Source organism: Carettochelys insculpta, chromosome 10, assembly GCF_033958435.1.
Source record: "Carettochelys insculpta isolate YL-2023 chromosome 10, ASM3395843v1, whole genome shotgun sequence".
Lineage (NCBI taxonomy): Eukaryota > Metazoa > Chordata > Testudines > Carettochelyidae > Carettochelys > Carettochelys insculpta.
The window spans coordinates 31,390,986-31,411,358 of NC_134146.1; the positions used below are offsets into that span (position 1 = coordinate 31,390,986).

Sequence of the window (20,373 nt, forward strand, 5' to 3'; positions counted from 1 at the left end):
AAAATTAGATCCTACAATGCATGTGAAAAGAAGAGATTCTGTAACTTTGCCTTTAGGAGGTGGTGTAGTTGCAGGCTGCAGTTTTCAGAATTAGAACCCTGTACATGGCACACACAAATTGGGAATTAATAATTCAAACATGGATTGTAAGCAAACAACTCATGAGATTAGTGGACTGTAGTATTTGTGTTCTCCTCAGTAACAGCTACAAGTAAAACCTTTTTAAAGTAACTTTTCCTAAAAGTTATGCTGTCCTTAACCTTTTAAAATGTGTGCTTTAATCACAAAATTGATACTTTGGTGAAAATCTGTTCATCTCACGATAGATTTAACAGAGACACGCACCTTTGACCATATATGTATAAAATAACTATTATATTTTAATTGTTTGTAGTTTTTTAATGTAGGAAAATAAACACTCGGTAGAGGAGGAATGAAATTATTGATTTGGTTCCTATCTAAAACCAAGTTTCTTAATGTCTCTTAGACTATTAAGTGTATCCAATTCAGTGATCTGTCTAGCATGAAATCCAGCTCTCAAATATATGAGATTTCCTAGGAACTGTTCCTTGCTTTATAACAACTAATGGTACAGTTGATTCCTTTATGATCATTATCTGGAGTGGGATAATGTGGATGCTCAGTAATGGAAATTGTTTTATTCACTATTTCAGTGATGACTTAGTGGATATAATAAATTGTACATTGATCACTGCAGAATAACCGATGAACTAAATTCAGGACCCTGGGATTCAGCATAATGGGTGGTTTGAATAGGAGAGGCAGACTCCACAGGGAATGGGTAGATGATATAGAAGATTGGTGCGGAGCTAGTCTACGGAAGCTAAGCCACTCCGCACTAGACAGGGAAAGATGGAAGGAAATAGTGAGAGATGCACCAGACACCAATGGGCATTGAGCCCGTGGTTGTTGATGACAATGGTCATGCATGTACTGATATCAGCTGGGAAGAACTGCAGTCTGAATGCAGATTTCATCCAAATTACAGAATCATCTGAAAGATTTAGAGAGATCTCAATTAGATAAAATATGTAAAAGTAAAAAAGCAGACCCCCAACACAAGCATAAAAGATGAGGATGCTACTTAAAGAACAATGCTGCGGAAAAATCTATGGAGATGAAAGCAAGAAATGGGACATGAACTCAAAATAAAATGAGGCTGGAAAAAAAGCCAAATGAAGTTCTGGTCTGAATGCAGGGTTTGCACTGATAGAAGAAGGAAAAGGTAAAAACACTTTATTTCAGCTTGGAGGGAGTCTCATTTTTGGCATCTTATTTCTAAAAAAACCATAGATCCTTCCAAATCCAATGAAAGGCCACAAAAGTGATAAATAGATTACAAGACATGAAAATTGATTGTGTGAGATGTATATGATTACAAATTTTAAACAATTACAGCATTGAGATGAATAACATGCAGAATACTTAGGAGAAAGAAAAACTTAAAATACCATAAAGCAATAGTCAACGTGGAACTCAGTCAGTGCATGGATTGTCTCTCTCCTCCATTTATGCAGCACCCAGCACAACAGAGCCTCAGTCATCTTTGCAGACTTTAGGCACTCCTCTAAGAAAAATATTTAATCATCATAATGTTCAATTTGCAGGCATGTTGTGACATTCCTGATCCCATTGGTTATCAACAAGGCCACTGTTCCTTCCAGCATAGCTGCTTAAGAGTAGATTAAATGGAAGAAAATGTTGTGCTTTGCAACTCATTGAGTATGACCTTCAAAAGCGCATATTAAGGCTGTAGAGGAATTCTACTGTCACTAGGACCCAGCAGAAGCAAAGTTAGGAAGAGCAGAGATGCAGCAACTTGCTCTCCTCCACTGATTCCAGTTCTCATATTCACCAAGACAGAAAATGTAGGCTCCTGGTGAAAAAAAGGTTGAGAACTGGTGAGCTAGTTGACACACAATTTAATATTTAATGAAATCTTACACTAAATATTTTCCATGTGAGAATGTCAATAAATTTTGAGAAGTACTGGTGACATTCTCCATCAAACAGGCTAAATGTATGAAAGTACATAGGTATGGCCCTACCAAATTCACAAGTGTGAAAAACTTGTCATGGCCCATGAAATCTGCTCTCCCCCATGAAACTTGGCAATTACAGAGGAGTCACGGTATTGCCACCTTTACTTCTGTTCTGCCTTCAGAGCAGTGGCTACTGACTGGGCATCTGCACTGAAAGCAGCATTATGATCAGCAGCAGCTCATCAGAGAGGCTACATCTACCCTACAGCCCAGATAGATGCTCTGAGACCAATCCACTGGTGGTCAGTTTAGGTGGTCTTGTTAAGACCTCAGTCAACTGCAGATCGCTTTCCTGTTGACCCAGTTATTCTACCCCAAATGAGAAGAGTAAGGGCTCTACCCTGTGGTGTAGAGCACATGGTAACTCAGCTATCCCCTACATGGGCTACTCAGACCTACCTCCGGCGTGACAACACAGAATTACAAGTGGCAGTAACCTATTAGGACACTTTCACTTCTGGTGGGTGCTTCCTGCAGATCTGGACTCGCAGTCAGCAGCCAACACACTTTAGCTTCCCATTTCAGGAGGTAGCAGCAGCGCAGAAGTAAAGGTGACAGTACCCCCACAGAAAGCCCTTTGTGTGTCAAGAGCCCTGCCATTACAACACCATGAAATCTGTGACTTAAATATTTGCGGCTAGGAAATTTAGGAATATTTAAATCATGTGACTAAAATTTACCAAACTGGACAATGAATTTGGTAAGGTCCTATTCATAGGATTGAGTAGACATTTTATAGATGTCAGATTTCCCCCTCACTAAGGCCCTGCTCCTGCAAAAATTTTCTGAATATGATGGTTTCTACTGCCATGAACAATTTCATTCTAGTTTGGAGGATGCTAATAAGCGTTACACACAGTAGTGCTGTGAGAGTGGAAAAGGTGTTTTTGCTTTTATTAATCATAGGGTAAAACTCCTGAAAGAAAAAATACAGAAATAGTTATTTACTACATTCAGTGCTGTCAGATGTCATAAATAATGTTTGAAGTTTACATTAAAGCTACCAAGAATTGCAGCAGTACAGTAGGCTTTATTTGCAAGATTTTCAGTAAATTTTATTCATAGTTCTGATCTCTAGCGAAGATAAAGGCTTACTAACCAAATGACTGAAGAATCATAAGAGATCTAAGTTTTAAAGGCCTCTGTCATTCACCACAGTACTGATTAAGGGCTTGACTTCAGTATTGTGGCTAGACTTGCCCAGAGTACAGCAGTCTCTCTGGTGGATTTTAGATTATAGAGTTCTTTGAATTTGTGTATCTATTGTAAATGAATGCTGTATACATTTAGAAGCTTGTGACAAGTATCAGAGGGATACTATGTTAGTCAGTATCCGAAAAAACGAGGAGTCCTGTGGCACTTTAAAGACTAACAGATTTATTTGGGTATAAGCTTTCCTGGGCAAAAACCTAAATAAAGACGTGTGTGGTGACTCTAGTTACTGCAAGCCTCAAAACAATGATTATGTTAAAATTTCAGGTGCAGGTTGAATCTTTCTAGTCTGACACATTCTCATTGGGCAATATCCGTGCTCTGGCATGATTTTAGTTAGCTGGATGTCTGTTTATCACAGGGGTGAGCAAGTTTCCTGTGGTCCCATAAAGCTTGTTTACAGCCACCAGTCCTGGCTGTCAGCCTATGTCTGTATTGCCACAGGAGATCAACCTGCTCAAAGTCAATCTTTCAGGGTTTCATTTTGCATGCGTACAAAACAGTTCCTTCCAGGGTCAAAGTTTGACTTCAGAACTCCTCACTAATGGCAAGGATTAAGAAAGGTCGATCGGGGGGGCGGGGGCGGGGCGGAACGCTCCCATCAACCTTCTGTGTAGCTTTTAGCTATGCAACTGGCATAGCTAAAATTGCGTATCAGCAGTTGACTGCCAAGAGGGTATAGACAGCCTCAGTGTTCTGTGCTATTACTTAGCTGTAGTTTACCCCATATGTCTAAGAGCGCAGTGGAAGTGTTGGTAATGCTGCCAGACAATATTGACCTCCCATGCTTCAGGAAATTCTCTGGTCAGGTACTGAGGGAGCTGGTCTAGAGAGGTTCAACATGTAGTACTAAAATACTTTCGTTTGTATCTGCACTGATCCAGAAATGTTTACACATCTGTGAAGCAAGACACTGTCAGTCATCATAATACATCTGAATATAAAGTTGGAATATAAGTTTATGTAGATTTAGACCAGTTAGGATATAATTTGTTTTATGCAAAGCATGCCCGTTGAAAGATGAATAATTACTGTCTAATGCTGTTTGTGTATACCTAGGGGTGTCAACAAAATTTCCAGGTCCCTAGGCAAGGTGGATAGGGGTCTGGGTTTGCACTCCCAGAAGGGGCAGGGCAGGCACTTGCTTCCCCCAGACAAGCCCTTCAGTGCTACCTGGGACTCCAGTGGCCATTTAAAGCACCCAGGGCTTCTGCTGCTGCTGTCACAGTAGCAATGGCCAGGACCCCTTGGCCCTTTTGAGTCACGAAGCTATTGAGACTGAGAGGGCGAAACGTTGCCAAAATATAGTATGGCACGGTTTACTTTTTTTCTTCAAATTTGATCATTAATACTGCATATATTTTTATCTAACATTTATCTAGTACTATTTAAATTCAAAGCACTTCACAGACCTTACAGCAGCCTTGTGAGAGAGATTAAATAAGTATACTAAGATTCAGGAATTCCTGGCTTCTAGTACTGAGGTATGGCCAAGTGGTCTAAAGATCCCATTAGAGCATTCAGTGGAGAGAGAAAATTAGTGATTCACTATAAAAATGAATAGGGAGTAAGAGAACTGGAAGTGGCAGGGATTGGCCTGTATTTGTTCTAACTTTGTTGTATTTAGATTTTTGCTACTGTAGGATATTGTATATTTCTTTAGTGAGTGCTTTCACATCTTGATTAGCTCTTCAAACTGACATTTTTCTAGTTTTAAAAATTATGGAGATTAAGGGTGCAAGATTCTTCAGCATGTAATAGATTTCATGAAAAATCTAATGAAGTAATTTGGTGGGGTCTACTTCACAGTATCAGCACTTTCTATATACTGAAAACTAATGTACCAGTTTATTAAGTTCAATAAATGTGCTTTTAAAACTATTGATTTTATTTTGTTTGTGGCTGCAGTATGTTATTTCATCATGTTTGGAGAGAGAAACTGTGTATTAATGGAATAAAAAAATTAACTGTGGATTTTAAAGAGACTAGTGTACAGTATGCATCAAAATCTAAGTTTATTCATTAATGAGGACTACTAATGATGATGCTGTCAGAATTCACTGGACAGAAGGCTTCACTGAAGCTGAGGGATTAATATAATTGCTTCAAAACAGACAATGTGGCGTCAGCTACAAACAATACGACAAACAATCAAGGAGTTAAAGCAAAGCTGTTCTTTAAGTTCTGTCTAGCTTGTGCTATGGGAAACACTTTTCTGCTATTACCTGCTAAAACATGCATTGCTTACTAGAGAGTTAACTGATAGTTGCACAGTCTAGCATAACATTTCATTGCATAGCGTAAAATATAATAAAAATATGGAGATTTAAAAATATATTGTTTTCAAAAAGATAGATTTTATTCGGTAGTAGAAGCAATTGTTGAAGTTACTTTGGATTGCCATCTTCAAGTGTGTCTTCTGTTATTTCCTGTCCCCAAGCTGTTCTCTAAAGTTGTGTGTGATGGCATGCTGCTACAGTTAGAAACCCAAAGTTGGAAAAAGTGCCATAGATCATATCCAGCCATTGTTCACTCTATGACTCTCACTGAAGTCCATAAAAGATTAGGATAAAAATCAATGGTCAGATATGGCCTATTAGTAACTACGGGAGGCTGCAAAAGGATAAAGTGCTAAGCCATTTATGTTTATCATAAGAAATTAACTACCAAAAGTATTTTCATTTTCAGGTGTTTCCAGGAAGGAGGTAATAAAGTAACTAATAAGAAACAGGGAGAAAAAGAAGCATTGGGAAACTACCTTTTTTGCCTAAACTTATTCTTTGAAATGACTACATAATTTTTGCTGAAACTAAAATAAATATATATTAAGATCTGACTGAAACAGGAAACAAACATGGAAGAATTTAGCCAGAACAATTAATTTGGCAAAGTTATAAACATCTGAACATTGGGACTGATAATTAAAGTTGCTTAGCATTTTAAATTAAGGTTTTGCTACCAGGTTTACTTATAATTGAAACACGGAAGGTTCAGATTTAGGGTTGCCAGGTGTCCAGTTTCCAACCAGAAAATCCAGTAAAAAAATGAACCTGGCAGTGTCTAGTTTGTATTGCTGGTCAGACCCTAAAAGTCTGGTTACCTCCAGTAACTGGTCTCTGCCATGGGAAAGGGGGATGGGAAGAGCAGCAGCTGGAGTCTGGAGGACCCTGTCCTGCCCCAAACACCATCCCTTCTCTACAGCCCAGTTCACCTGACAGGCAGAGTGAAGTGGAGAGACCAACAAGTGGCAGGGGGTGGAGAGAGAGGAGATGAATGGGGATGTGCCTTTGACAGAATGGGGTGGGGCAGAGGGTGGAAGAGGTTCCCAGTACTCAGTATCTGATTTTCACACAGAAGAAACTTGGGCACCCTTGTCAGATAAGTGAGGAGAGATCTGGTTTCAAATGAAGTCCAAATTCTACTAAGAGTCTGATAATATAACAGATTATAATAATAATGTAAAATCATAAATCAGCATTCAGGATTGAGGTCGTAACTAAAACAGGATCTGTTTCTTTTATGGTTAAAAAAATTCATTTAATCTTGTACAGGTTGACCCTCTCTAATCTGAAACTCTCGTCTCGCGAACTCCATAACCCAGCATGATTTTAGTTAGCTGGATGACCACATATGAGTCCAGCCATGTTTTCATGGTCCCATAAAGTTTGTTTCCACCCATCAGTCCTGTTCTGTGCTGTTATTCAGGTGTAATTACCCCAAATGTCTTTTAAGCGTCCAGTAAGCAGTGGATATGATGTTAATGCTGCTAGGCCAATGCTAAATTGGAAAACTTAAAAAAAAAAAAAACAAAAAAACAAAAACTGATATTTTTGATAAATGGTGAATGTTTAAAAGCCCAAAAATGAACAACTTATATCTAAATAGCAAACAGTAGGTGATCTTGAAATATTGGATGACTCCCCCTAGTGTCCTCCAGACACAGAGAAGGTTCTGGAGTCAGGAAGACACTGGTACAAACACACATGTAAAGTGTGAGGAAATAGAATATGTGTAAAAAGTTTGTGAACACCTGCAGTAAATGTGTATCACATTACAAATCATTGTGTGTGCATTGTTCTTAAAATAGGGCTTACAAAAAGTATGTTTTGACATTATTTATTAAGGAGGATCTCATATTCACATGCATTGCAGCACTTAAATTACTGAGTTTTTAATAGAATAGGAAAAATTCTCTCATCTGGCACCAGTCAGGTACCAGAGGGTTCTGGGTTAGAGAGGTTCAACCTGTATTACAATCCAGAATGATAAAATTTAGTTGTTTAATGGAATCTAGTATATAATCTAGAGAGTTTGTCTGTTTTATCAGTAACTCATCATACATAGAGCTAGCACCACCAAATTCAGTATACACTTTCCTCTTTTAACTAAAGGTAAGGATTTGGTTGTAGTGGGAAAATGGGATATGCCTGGAATGGGGTTGTTTTTCATAAAACCAAACAGAAAAGAGGGAGAATCACCAAATCCACTACAACCCTCAAAACTGACGTGACTGAGCGAATGTTGAAAGAGACTCAACCAAGATGGGCCAGAAAAAGAGGATGAAGCTGAAATAGTATTGGTTTTCAATAAGCCTTACAGAAAAGAGAGAAAAGAGAGAAATTTGGAGTAGTGCTTTCCTTTGGCACAGCTAAACCAATGCTTAATGTTTGAAAACAATGTTACGGGAAATCAAAATGACTATAGCCTGTTGAAAATTGAAATAATTTAAATAAAGCCCGTACATTTTCTTTTAATTTCCCCCATCACCAGCAACAACAACAAATTCCTTAATGGAGTTAAGGACCTGAGCAATGCTGGGTAAATCTGCTAATTAAATATAAAGTAAAACAAGGTGCACTTATAGGAAGACATCAGAAGTAAACCCAGAATTGTACAGTATACTTTTGCTTTATTGTATATGGTACTGATAGGCTGAGAGTGTTCTTTCCATTAGCCCTTTAACTTCTATATATATTTGCTTTCTATGTTGACACGCTATAATTATGTATGATCCTCCAGGATGGTATTATATTAATATTAAACATATAGGGCTTGTCTGCACTTGCCTCCAATTTCGAAGTGGGGGGCATGTTAATCAGGGCGATGGAAGATTACCAATGAAGTGCTGCGGTGAATACGGAGCTCTTCATTAGGCTAATTCTTCTCCATGGCAACTTCAAACTATCGGCATGTGTGTAGCCATGGGCACTTTGAAGTAGTGTGAGCACTTGGAAGTGCCCATGGTTACAAGTATGCCAGCACTTCGAAGTCTGACACTTGGAAGTTGCCATGGAGAACAATTAGCCTAATAAAGTGCTGTGTATTCACCACAGCACTTCATTTGTAATCTTTATTAGTAATCGTCCTGATTACCATGTCCCCTTCTAAGTTGGGAGCAAGTGGAGACCCAGCCAGTTTTAATTTACAATATGTGGAGTGGTTCAATCCAAAAATCAAGTCTACAGCCACTGATGATTTAAGCACTTTGTAGCTTAATTTTTTGAAATGTAAAATATTAAGAAAACTGATGAATAATTCAGAAGTAGCTATTTTATACATATACAGTTTTGAAATAAATTGTGTGGAGATGAAATGATCACGTAAGAAAATATATTGGAAAATATTGCGTAAATTTGATTGTTATAATCCAGTTCAGGTTAGTCTGTTAGTCAATTAGTTACTTCTCATATGTTTGTTTTGTTCTGTTTCAGCAATTTTTTGTCATTTCATATATAACAATATAAGAATGCAAACTCTTTTAGATGGAATAAATATTTTCGCACATTGTATTTTTGACACTACCAGTATAGAAATTATTTAAATATATAAATCTGGTAACACACAGTTTATGAAACTATCTTCTACCTGTATTTTTAAAAAGTGAATACAAACTTGTGCTCTGTGTATGATGCAACAATTTCACTTTTTTTTCTTTTTCTAAAATAATTATAGCTTTCTTTTGAGTAGATATTTTTATATTAGCTCAATATGAATATACATTGCTAATGTTTTGGAAAATCTTCCTTTAAATGTTACAAATCCATAATCCAGGAATTGTCTACATTTACAATGCAGTTGTTTGGCATAAAAGGTTGGTTTTCTTCAGTAGATTTTTTTTTCCGAAAACCACCATTTCATCCCCATTTATCATCATCTCCACTGGAGAGTAGATTTTTGAGCAGCAGTCAATGTGAGGGAAGAAGCTGCTCTTTAAAACATTGAGGCTGAGTTGGTTAGATAAGCTTGAGATAAACAAGGCTGAGATAAGTAGTGCAGGTAGGTCAGTGGCAATTGAAAGATTTTTAATTTAAAACAAAGCCTCTGAAATGTCCCCAATGTGATGGAGGGTTTCTGACTTTGCTCATCTAATATAATATACTGTAAATGCTAATTGTGTACTGTAGTCAGCTTGAATAGTGAACACATGGTTAACACTTTGTTGTCTACCTGCACTTGTAGGCACAGAAAAATGAGAGAGAATCTATCAGGCAGAAATTGGCACTTGGAAGTTTCTTTGATGATGGCCCAGGAATTTATACCAGCTGTAGCAAAAGTGGCAAGCCAAGCCTTTCTTCTCGGTAAGTAAAATGGCATAGTAAACATTCCTGATATTTATGGATTTCATGTGACATGGCATCATAGTGAATTTAAGGGGAAGTATCTGTCTGGTGAAAACTAACATGAAGCTTTGCGTAGGGGATTAGATCTACTCTGAAGTCCTATCAGAAACTCATTTAGAATATTGAGGAAGGCCCTCAGTATTCGTAAGCTCCATTTTCTCTTCTGGTTGTCTGCCACTAAAAATCTAGGGAAACGTCTTTTAAAGGGCCCTCATTTTAGATCCATCGATTCCACACAAATTTGATACCTGCTATTTCCATTTGTTGTGAAGAATTTCCAAAAAAAAAAAAAAAGGAACAATTTTAGGACTGTACAGAACATTGGCTGGGGATGAAGTAGGTGACCTAATGCTCCACTTCTCCCAGCTTCATAGTCAGCTCCAGCATCCCAGCTCCACACCCAGCTGCTGGTCCTCTGGGCCAGCAACGTCCGGGGTCCCGCAGGGCCACAGATGTTGCCAGATCAGAGATCCCAGGCCAGTAAGGTTCAACTTGTACTGTTGTACTGTAGGTATTTTGTGTGTTAAATGTAAGGAAAATACATGAGTGCTTCCAGAACTGGGATTAATGTACGTATGATTAGAGGAGGCCAGGGAATTTGGTTAGGATCCTCAGAAAGATAGGATTGCCCTTGGGCAACAGTACTTTTTGCAGATATTAGTAGTCCTGTTATGTCCCCCCTCCCCTTTTTTTGGACTAAACTTTGCATATGATGTCTGAGTGCAGTTAGATTTTTTTTCTCACAGAAGGGCACACTTTGCAGCCCTGTACATTTTTCCAGTATGTAAAATAATGATACATTGAATGCTAACTTAGGAACAACTTAGTTTACTAGCTTTTCTTAGTAAAAATTTTTCAAAACAACATGAAGATCATAACCTAATATGTTTGTACAATATGTTTCAAACCGCTTACATTGCAGAACATTTTCAGCAGAAAATAAATTTTCTCAATTATAGTTTGTTTTTTTCTACTATTTAAAGCAAAAATCGGAAACGTCTTTTGTCTTTTTTATTGTGAAACTGTCAAAGTTAGTAAAATGCATTTTTTTGCCCAGCTCCCCTCCCCAGCATGTAGCCTGTGGCAGGGGGGAGCCCTGAGCCTTACAAATGGCTTAGGCAAGCTGGATCTGGCCCATGCACTCTGACAGGCCCAGAAGGGGGAGCGGGGGGAAGGGTTCAGGAAGCTGAGCAACCGCTGCTCTTCCTTCTCTCTGCCCAGCTGGGGGAATGGCAGCCAGTGTAGTACTGCCTGCAGAGAGGCTTTGCCCATATCTGATTGGCCAGAATTCCAGCCAATCAAAGCAGCAGTGTGGAGGGGTCTCTGGAGAGGCTTTTCTACACTGCAGCCATTTCACCAGCCGAGGGAGGGGCAACAGTGGTGGTGTGCCGAGGTAAATGCTTCTATCGCCAGCCTACTCCTGCCCCATCCTCCTGCCCACTCCCAGCCAGACCCCCTGCCCTGTTCCTTCATCCTCCCTACTGCTCCCCTCACCTCCAGCCCACTTATGCACCTTCCTTCTTATGCACATCACCCAACTCCCGTCTGCCCTGTGCTCTCCCTCCTACCCAGACCCCACACCTGCTCCCTAGCAGCCCCCTCCTGCACAATGAACGCCCATTTTTGGTCTGACCCCAAGCCTCCAAAAGAGTTGATCTGGACTGGGGGAAGCTCTGAACCTCAGTCCCCACTTCTCCACCCTCCTGCCTGTTGTGCAGGAGCGTGAGAGGAGGGAGACCTTTTTTTGTCTTGTTTTCTTACTTTCATAAAAGTTCTATAGGGCTCTTTATTCCTTCTCTGGCCATCATCATAAGGCCACTCAGATCATGAAATATCACATACTTACGTGCCATCCATATATGTATAAAATTCAAGTGTTCATTCTGCCAAAGCTAGTACTAGGCTTTTGTGTCATCTGGATGTCCAATGCGTGGATCAAATGACAGATTTGGTGGCCTGAGAGAGAGCATTGTGATACAATAAAGTCTTTCGTACCTGGCAGCCCTGTGACGGGAGGTTGCTGGATATTCAAATGTTCTGGGTAACAGAGAGGTATACCTAGCAATGCATAACACTAAAGAAAAACAAGATTAGGTATTAAGACACCAACAAAAAAATGCTGAGTACTTTATTCACCAGCAGTAGTATTGTACACTGTTAACTTACACTGTATTTACTTGATTCCTTTCACTACACTGTAGTCCCTTGAGTTATGTGAGGTTTGCATTCCCGTGCACCCTCACGTAACTCTAACTGGGCGTAAGTCGGGGTGTGGCTTTTTTCCCAGGCAGAACACGTATTCTGCAGCGCAGCAGGAGCACTGGAGCTCCTTTTGAAAGGTAAGTCCTGGGATTGCGGTGGGGGGTAGTTGGGGAGGATTTAGCCTGGCGGTGGGTTGGAGCTGTGGGAGAAGGGCAGAAAGGTTAAGCCTGGGGTGGGTTAGGGCTGCAGGGGGTGGAGTTGAGCTGGAGCCGGAGCTGTGTGGGGGTGATGAGTCAGAGCTGGGTGGGGGCATGGAAAGGGGGCCAGGGATGGTGACCTGGACCCATGCACAGGGGGTTTGAACCAGGGCTGCGTGGGGGCTGAGCTGCGGCAGGGTTGGTGAGCCGAACCACAGGGTGGGGGCTTGAACCAGGGCTGGAGTGGTGAGGGGGTTGAGCTAGGGCTTGGAGGGGGGAGGGATTTTGGGTTGTGCTTGACTCACATTAATACAAGTTAAGCTTGACTTGAAATCACGCACTTTGAGGGTTTACTGTACTGTACTTATGGAAAATGTAAATAAAATTTACTTAGTTAAAATGCCGTTTTTTTTAGTGTTCTGCGTGATAGAATGCCAGGTATGATAGAGTTTATACGTTAGTAAGAAGGGGAAACACATCCAGAAAATTGCCAATATGCTAACCTGACCAGCTGCTATCAATTTGATGCGCAACCCTGAAATCATGCTGAAGTCACTATTCCTGAAGATAATGATAGTATCTTCCATTAGCCAAGTAGCATTTCTTCACTTGCTAGACTAAAGCCATTGTGATCCTTGCTTTCATCTCCTTAGCTTTATGCAGCTTATTCAGCCTGGAACTAAACACAGGCACCCTGAGAAAGCTTAGTGTAAAATGCCGGGGGGGGGCAGGGGGAGACAGGAAGTTTTAATTTTAATCCAAAGGGAACAGAGAAAATCCTGTTGGCCATATTCTCCAGAGAAGTGCACCTGATTTTGCTGTGCTCCCCAATGCAAACTGGCTCCATGCTGGTATAATTAGCTCTCAGAGGAGAACTGCAATGTAAGGGTATTTACCCAGTAGTGAAGAGTCAACATAAGAGCTTGGATGTCACACTCATGTCATTCCCCACCTTCTCCCATTATACGTACATTGGGGGAACAGGACAAGGATAGAGGAGAGGGCACTAGGCAAATATGTCTCTGTATTATTTAATCTCGGGTTTTAGTATCATAGATAGGTTTGCAGCTGGCATAAGGCCTGTTCTGCTTTCATTAAGTGGAATCATACTTGAAAAAAGCCAGCAGCAAGATGTATAAAGTAGAAAGATAAAGTTTGAGCCACATTTCTTTCCCACTATGTCTTGCACTAGGTGTGAAAGTCTTATCATATCTGTGGATCTGGATCTCTGTTATACTTCCCTATCATGATGTTTAATTTTTGGCAGTCCATTATGCAAACCTTCAGTAGGTTTCAAAATAGTCCAGAGATGTGTGTTTACTTAGGTTGTGGTGAGTAACACAGTTGTTTTCATAACAGAGCTGCTTTCCTTTTGGAAGTTTCTGAATGGACTCATGTTGAGAGTTGAGATGTACACATCACCAGGGTGTGTCAGGAGACAAAGTCTTAGGGATGCATTAAAGCAGGAGAGAAGTAGCCATTATTTGAGTGAGGCTGCAATTATAAAATCAAGTTTAGCTTCAAATAATTTGAAAAGAAAAACAATTTGACTTTGTTTAGTAACCACTTTCCTTTAAAAGCAAAGCCAGTAACTCAATCTTCTAATTATACACCAGGTCTAATTAACAGTGTGCATGCAGAATTTGGCAGATGTACCAAGTGAAATTACCAGATGTACTAAATGCTTCTGAATTTTTTAAATATTTATACACCAGTCAGAACTTAAAACATATTGCTTGTTGTTAGAGGTGGTGGAGGCATCTTCATAAGAGTGCTTCCATATTGAAAAATGATATGGTATGGTATAGAAAACAGAAATATAAAAGCCCTTTACCATATAGGCAATGAATATGGCATAAATGTGCCCAGCTGTTCACATTCCTCTCCTCAAGCAACACTTGTGTGCAAGGTGCATTGTTTGCATATATGGAAAACTGACTGGGAAAGACAAATGGAATTTTCCAGTGATCAATTCTGTACTAAGACTCCCATCATTCTTTTTGTGATTCATGTGTCTCATACTCTGTAGTTTCAGAATGTTTCTACTGACATTTTGAGTACCTACAAAAATTATTATAAGTTGACAGTATGGAGTACATACTCTTTCCTCATTAGTTTGAGGCCAGCTCAGGTTGTTAGTGACCAGAAAATGATTTTATTTCATTTTAATGGCCTTTGCCAAATGAGTTGGTTCCAATTGAATAGCTGTCCATATGGCAAAAACCGTCACTTGCAATTATTGCCAACTGTCAGTCTTTCTTGCAGTCATGGTAGACAGGCCAAGGATTAATAGGAAGGGGGATTTCCTTTTGAAGGAACCCTATCCACACTTCTGCTTTGGCTTCCAGAAGCCAGATCATGCAAGAATATGCAAAAGAAGCATGAGATATTTAAATCTGAGCCTCATTTGCATTTCCAAGCTTGCTCATTTACATGCCCCCTCCAAAAGGGAGGGGCCATGTAGACATAGCTGTATTGTTTTGTGTTCTGAAGTGTGTTCATTGTGAAAGCAAATAATGGTAATAAATGCATTTGTCCATGTTAACATTTTCTTACTCTAGAATTTTATTTAGGTGTTATGAATACGATGTGAATGGTCATTGCTGATGGAAATGCAAGCTAGTATAAAAATAAAACTCTAAACAGCTTTCCATGCAAACTGAGCAGCAACAGCCCCCAGAGGAGACAATATACACATCAGAAAAGTCATCATCTAAGAGAGCTTCTTGATCCTCTGTGTTTGATGCTCTATGTAATCCAACAAAAGCCTTTTTGGGAAATTCAGCTGTGTCTCAATTTTGTAAATTCTCCTCAGCATGATCGCTTGCTAAACCTAACAGTCAATCCCTTTAAATCTATGTAGCACATCAATCTGCCCTGAATAACACAGCTATTCTCAATACATCACAATCAGTAGAACCTAGTCTTAAGTTATGTCCCATGTGAGCTTTTAGATCTCTAGTCAGAGCTTTTTGATTTTGAAGTGCTCATGTTATGCTGTTAAAACCAGTGTGAGTTGAGCAAACCAGTAGGCCCAGCTCTCTTCAGACAATACAATATTAGGCAAAGTAGCACAATTCTGTATGTACAACATGTTTCCCAGGGTGGTGATAATTCATTCTTTACACCTAAAACCTTTGAAAAATCTCATGTAACATAATGTCAGTTCTGTTGCATATTATTAATGCATCAAATAGGGGTGTTAATGGTTAACCAGTAGGGGCTGGAGCAGGCAGAGGGTTGGACCACCATGGGTGGGTGTGCTCCAGCTTTGCTGGAGCAGTCCCCATCTACAGTGGCCGGGGACGGGGGAATTGGGGGAGTGCTGGACTGTGAGTGCTGCTGACAGGGAAGCTTCAGCAGAGCTGGAACAGCCCTGATCTCTAGCACACTGTTTGCAAGGGTGCTCCAGCCCAGCCAGAGCAGTCCCACTCCCCCAGTGCACCACAGCTGGGATGGAGGGGCAGCAGGGCAAGCTGCCAGCCCTCACTCTTTAATTGGTTAACTGGTTTTACATCCTTAGCATCAAAAGAGCCTTTAAAATAAATGGAAAATAATATTTTAGTGACCTGACCGTTCTCATTAAATAGAATGAAAGCAAAACTACTGGGAATAAGATGCATTAAAGCCTATGATTGTGAGTTATGCTCTATGTTGGATGTAAAGTAATACAATCACTTCACCCTCATACTTGAAATCATTAGTGAAATAAGAATTATGACTAATTTCTCAAATCGCAGCTTCCTTATAGAAATTATACATGTCGGGGAAGAACAGAAAGGCTTAAGCTTTGCACATACTTTGTTTAAATCTGACTCATTTCTCTGAAGACATCTCATTGACTATAAATCAAGTCCAGCACTTTCAGGGTACAGCATTCCCAATTTAAGTAGGATAGGAAAATATGGAGAGGAAAGACCTGCACAATTATTTACCTACCCAGTATGTTCCTGTGATTGGATTTGTAGCTCAGGAGACACTCTTAGCTTCTTCCCCCACCTCCTTTCTGATGATTTGCATCTCTGAGGGCAGCTGCAGTGAACAGACTTAAGCCCTTTGTCCTGAGGGATTGCATTGGCATCTGCTCGTGCAGGGAAGTGCAAGTGGAATGATGGATATAGCTATTTTTCTCTCAAAAAAGACAGTGTTCATGTAATAAGCCATTAAGTATTTTATAAGGCTTGTTTGTATGATACAAGTTCAAAGTGAAACTAACTCAAGTTAGGGAAATATGCAGAGATCTTTGGCACAGCAGGAGTCATCTTCGACCATAGAAAAAAATGTTAAAAACTTTTAGTCAAGCTGGAAGGCAAGGAAATCTACCTGGAAACATCATTCAACTTATTTTAAAATGCTCTTAATCCATTAACTACACTACAGCATCATACTTGGCCTGTGAACCATTCTTGGCTACAACCTTTACAAAGGGATTATACGTTTTAACCTAAAGGTGTGTCTGCATTCCTATACAGAGAAGGTGCTGCTAAGGAGATTTCCTGGATTTTAAATTCCTCCTCATTCCACTCCATCCAGGAAATTCTCCTGTTTTCCTTTTGACACTTTTCAAAAAGTTTTTGATGCTACAAGAGCTCTTACATCCTAATGGTGAAAGGATTCATTCTTTTTTTGAGGCGTGGAAGTTTTGTATAATTCCTTGTACGTAAAAAGGAGAAACATTCCCTAGACGCTTTTTAGTTTGCCTCTGTATCTTGGTTCTGATTATGTTGTGATGGTGGCTAGGAGGCGATTAAGTAGATGTTATTTTATATATAAACTTACACTGCGTTCCTAACAATCCTAAAATAATTGATGATGGTCATCCCCTCCCACCCCATGTTAATGTTTAATAAATCTTGGAATACCAAAAGAATTTCCAGAAGACTGGAAGAGTTTTAATGTTCTAGTAATATTCAAATAAGACAAGTATACTGACCTAGGTAACTCTAGGCAGGTTCACCTGAGATCAATCCCAAGCAAATGAATGGAGATGATGATGCAGTAGCCAACCAGTAGGAAATAAAGCATAGTAATATAATTAATGCCAGTCAGTGTGGTTTTCTGGAAAATACATATTTTATTCCATGATAATAATACAAATTTAGTTGATAAAATATCATTGGAAACCTTTTAAAAGTCTACAAATCAAATTTGGTAGACTTTCAAAAGGAATTTGACCAAGTATGGCGGAAATTCTAATAAAAATCTCAACATCATGCAGTATCACTAAAGCGTATGTTAACTGGATTAAGAAGTAGCTGATGCATTTTTAAAAAGTAGTTTGGTGGGGAATCTTTATTGGAAGGGACACTGAAAATGGATTCCTCAGGGATCATACTAGACCTAACACTAATGAACATTTTAAGCTGTGATCTGGTAATGAATATAAATGTCACTGATGGTAAATTTGCAGATCCCACAAAAATTGGTCGAGTGATAAATAATGAGAAGGATTGGGCAGCCATGCAGAGACAGAGACATGGCTTGGCATGCCATTCAAACAAAATGTATTTTAATACAGTCAAATGCAAAGCTAGGTATCTGGGAAAAAAGAATGCAGGCCATAACTCCAGAATGGAAGATTGTGACCTCGGAAAGAGTAACTCTGGAAAGGATTTAGGGGTCATAATGGACAAACAGCTGAAAATGAGTTCTCGTGATACTGTGGCAAAAAGGGCTAATGTAATCTGTGGATGAATAAATAGTGAAGCAGGGAGGAGATTTTACTTCAGCATATAGCACTGAGGAGACATTCTGGAATTTTGCATTCAGTTTTGCTATCAACATTTTAAAAAGAAAGTTGATGGGGTTGATGGAAAGAGCCCCATAAATTATTTGAGGGATGGAGATGCCACCTTACAATGAGAAATCAAGATTCCAATCTGTTTAATGTATCAAAAAGACTGAGAGATGACCTGACTATATTGTATGAATAAGTATCTTTCTGGTGAAAAAATGACACTATATATCTTTACATGAGCAGAGAAAGGTGTAACAAGATCCAAGGGCTAGTTGTTGACGCCAGATATGTTCAAATTAAAAAAGACACAGATTTTTAACAGTAAAGGTTATTAACCTCTGGTAACCAGCTCCCCTCCTAGGAACGAGATAATCCCTCTCTTGATGTCTGTGAATCAAACCTAGATGCCTTTCTGGAAGGTAAATTCTAGCCAAGCACAAATTATGCTTTTTGCAAACCACAGTACAAGGGTAAGTAGGTGAAAGTCTGGTCAGGCATGAGCTAATTGTCCCTTCTAATCTGAAACTTGAATCTTTGAATTAAAGGTTGGTGGTGATAAGGTACATGCTGCTTCCAAAAGTACCCATCTGAAAAATTTACTCTCAAAGGAATAAGCATTATCTGCATTTGGAAACTGCGTCGCCCAGAATTGTTCTAAGCCACCAACATGGGGGGGGGAAAATGAAAAATTAGTGTGCTTTCAGAAAAGGTAAATCTCTAAGAGCACATGTGAGAGAAACAGATGACGGTCCTTGTGTTCTTTTGCCAATTAAGCACATCTGTTACTTTGTATCCCAGTAGTACCTAGTGCCCCCAGTTCTGATCAGGGATCCAGTCCATTTGGTGTTGTATAAAGACATTGTATGAGAGAGTTCCTGCCTCCAAAGAGTTTGCAAAGACACAAGCACACCATAGCCATGTCTATGCTAGCAAGTACGTTTGGAAAATTTGGTCCTCTTTCGAAAGAGCTTGTGGTGCATCTATACATAAAACTTGCTCTTTTGAAAGGAAATGGAAAGAACACAGCACTGCTTTCAAAAGTGTTATTACAGTCCCTTAATAGGAAGAGTGCCCTCTTTCAAAAGAAAATGCATAGATGCTCTACGGGCTGCTCTTTCAAAAGAGTGAGTCCATCGTGGAGCTAGCCAACTAGGGTGCGGAGGTGCCCTGGCCAGCGGCAGCAGGGCTTTATGGTCTTATTGTCTGGCCGTTTTTAAAGCTCTATAGACTAAGAAACCCTGTGATAGGAAGCTGAGAGTATTCTGACAGCAAAGTCATGACCTGCTTGCAGCACACCCTTATGGCCACCCTCAAAGAGCATTAGAGCAACACGGCCAGCAGCCAACTGCCTCAGGAGTCCCGTCCTCCCCCGCCACCCCTCAAGCCCTCACAGTAGCCCAGCCAGCTCCTGAAAAAAAGGGCACCATCCTGGATGGAGCCAGATCACTGGGACCTCCTAGGACTATGGGAGGAGGAGGTCCTGAGAGAGATGGATGGCAAGTGGCAGAATGTGGCCACCTCCGCTCACCTCATCACCAGACTGGCCGCACAAGGCCACCCTGACTGGAGCCAGAAGTAGGTCCAGAGCAAAGTCAAAGAGCTCCAACAGGGCTACACCCAGGCCCAGGACAAAAGCCGGCCAGTCAGGGACAGATCTTGCAACCTGCCACTAATACCAGGAGTTCTGGAGCCTCCTGGGGTCCTGGGATAGCTCCCTGCCACCCACGTTCCTGGACACCATGGCAGGGGAGCTGGGACCCTAAGGCAGGCCTATCCTGCTGGGCACTGAGCTGGAGCCATTGTCTGAGGACTCCAGTCGTCAAGCTGGGTGACAGCCAGCAGGGTATTGCCAAAGGACCCTCCAGTAAGTACCCGACAAGGCACACACCCTGGCTCATAGGGCAGGGGCACCACAGCTGCCAGTGGGACATCCACATGCCCAGGGGACCAAGGCCAGACACATCCAGGCTGGCTGTGGCTCCTGGTATATCATAAAGACCACCAGTGACGCTCAGAACCTGCCCCCCATGGATAGCACCATGAGGCACGTGGAGAGGGCATGTGTGGGGCTGGACTGTGGCTAGGGCCTGCCCCACACAGGCGGGGCTCTCCTCCACACTCATGATACCCCATGGCTGCCATTCCATTGGACAGAGTCTGGTGCTCATAGGGAGGTGGGGGGCAAAGCCCTTGGGCCACGAACAGACATGCTGTCCATCTCTTCCTTTCCATCGTTACAGCCACACTGCAAGAGAACCAGGAGAGCCGTGAACTATCCGTGGTCCCAGACAGCCCGGCAGAGCGCCCAGTTCCCCCTGCCACCAGCTCCATGATGCTCCTGC

At 40.7% G+C, this 20,373-nt stretch overlaps 1 protein-coding gene across 5 annotated transcripts in view; it reads left to right on the plus strand.

Annotated features, from left to right (window-relative positions):
* The window catches only part of SCHIP1 (schwannomin interacting protein 1), a 96,495-nt gene that overhangs the window by 57,682 nt on the left and 18,440 nt on the right, over nucleotides 1–20,373 (plus strand). For 4 of the 5 annotated variants that reach the window (XM_075003763.1, XM_075003762.1, XM_075003765.1 and 1 more), the window contains one exon: nucleotides 9,735–9,853. In XM_075003763.1, the coding sequence (XP_074859864.1) occupies nucleotides 9,735–9,853 (119 nt within the window). Of the gene's footprint in view, nucleotides 1–9,734; nucleotides 9,858–20,373 lie in introns of all 5 variants that reach the window. The other variant, XM_075003766.1, reaches the window with a different exon arrangement.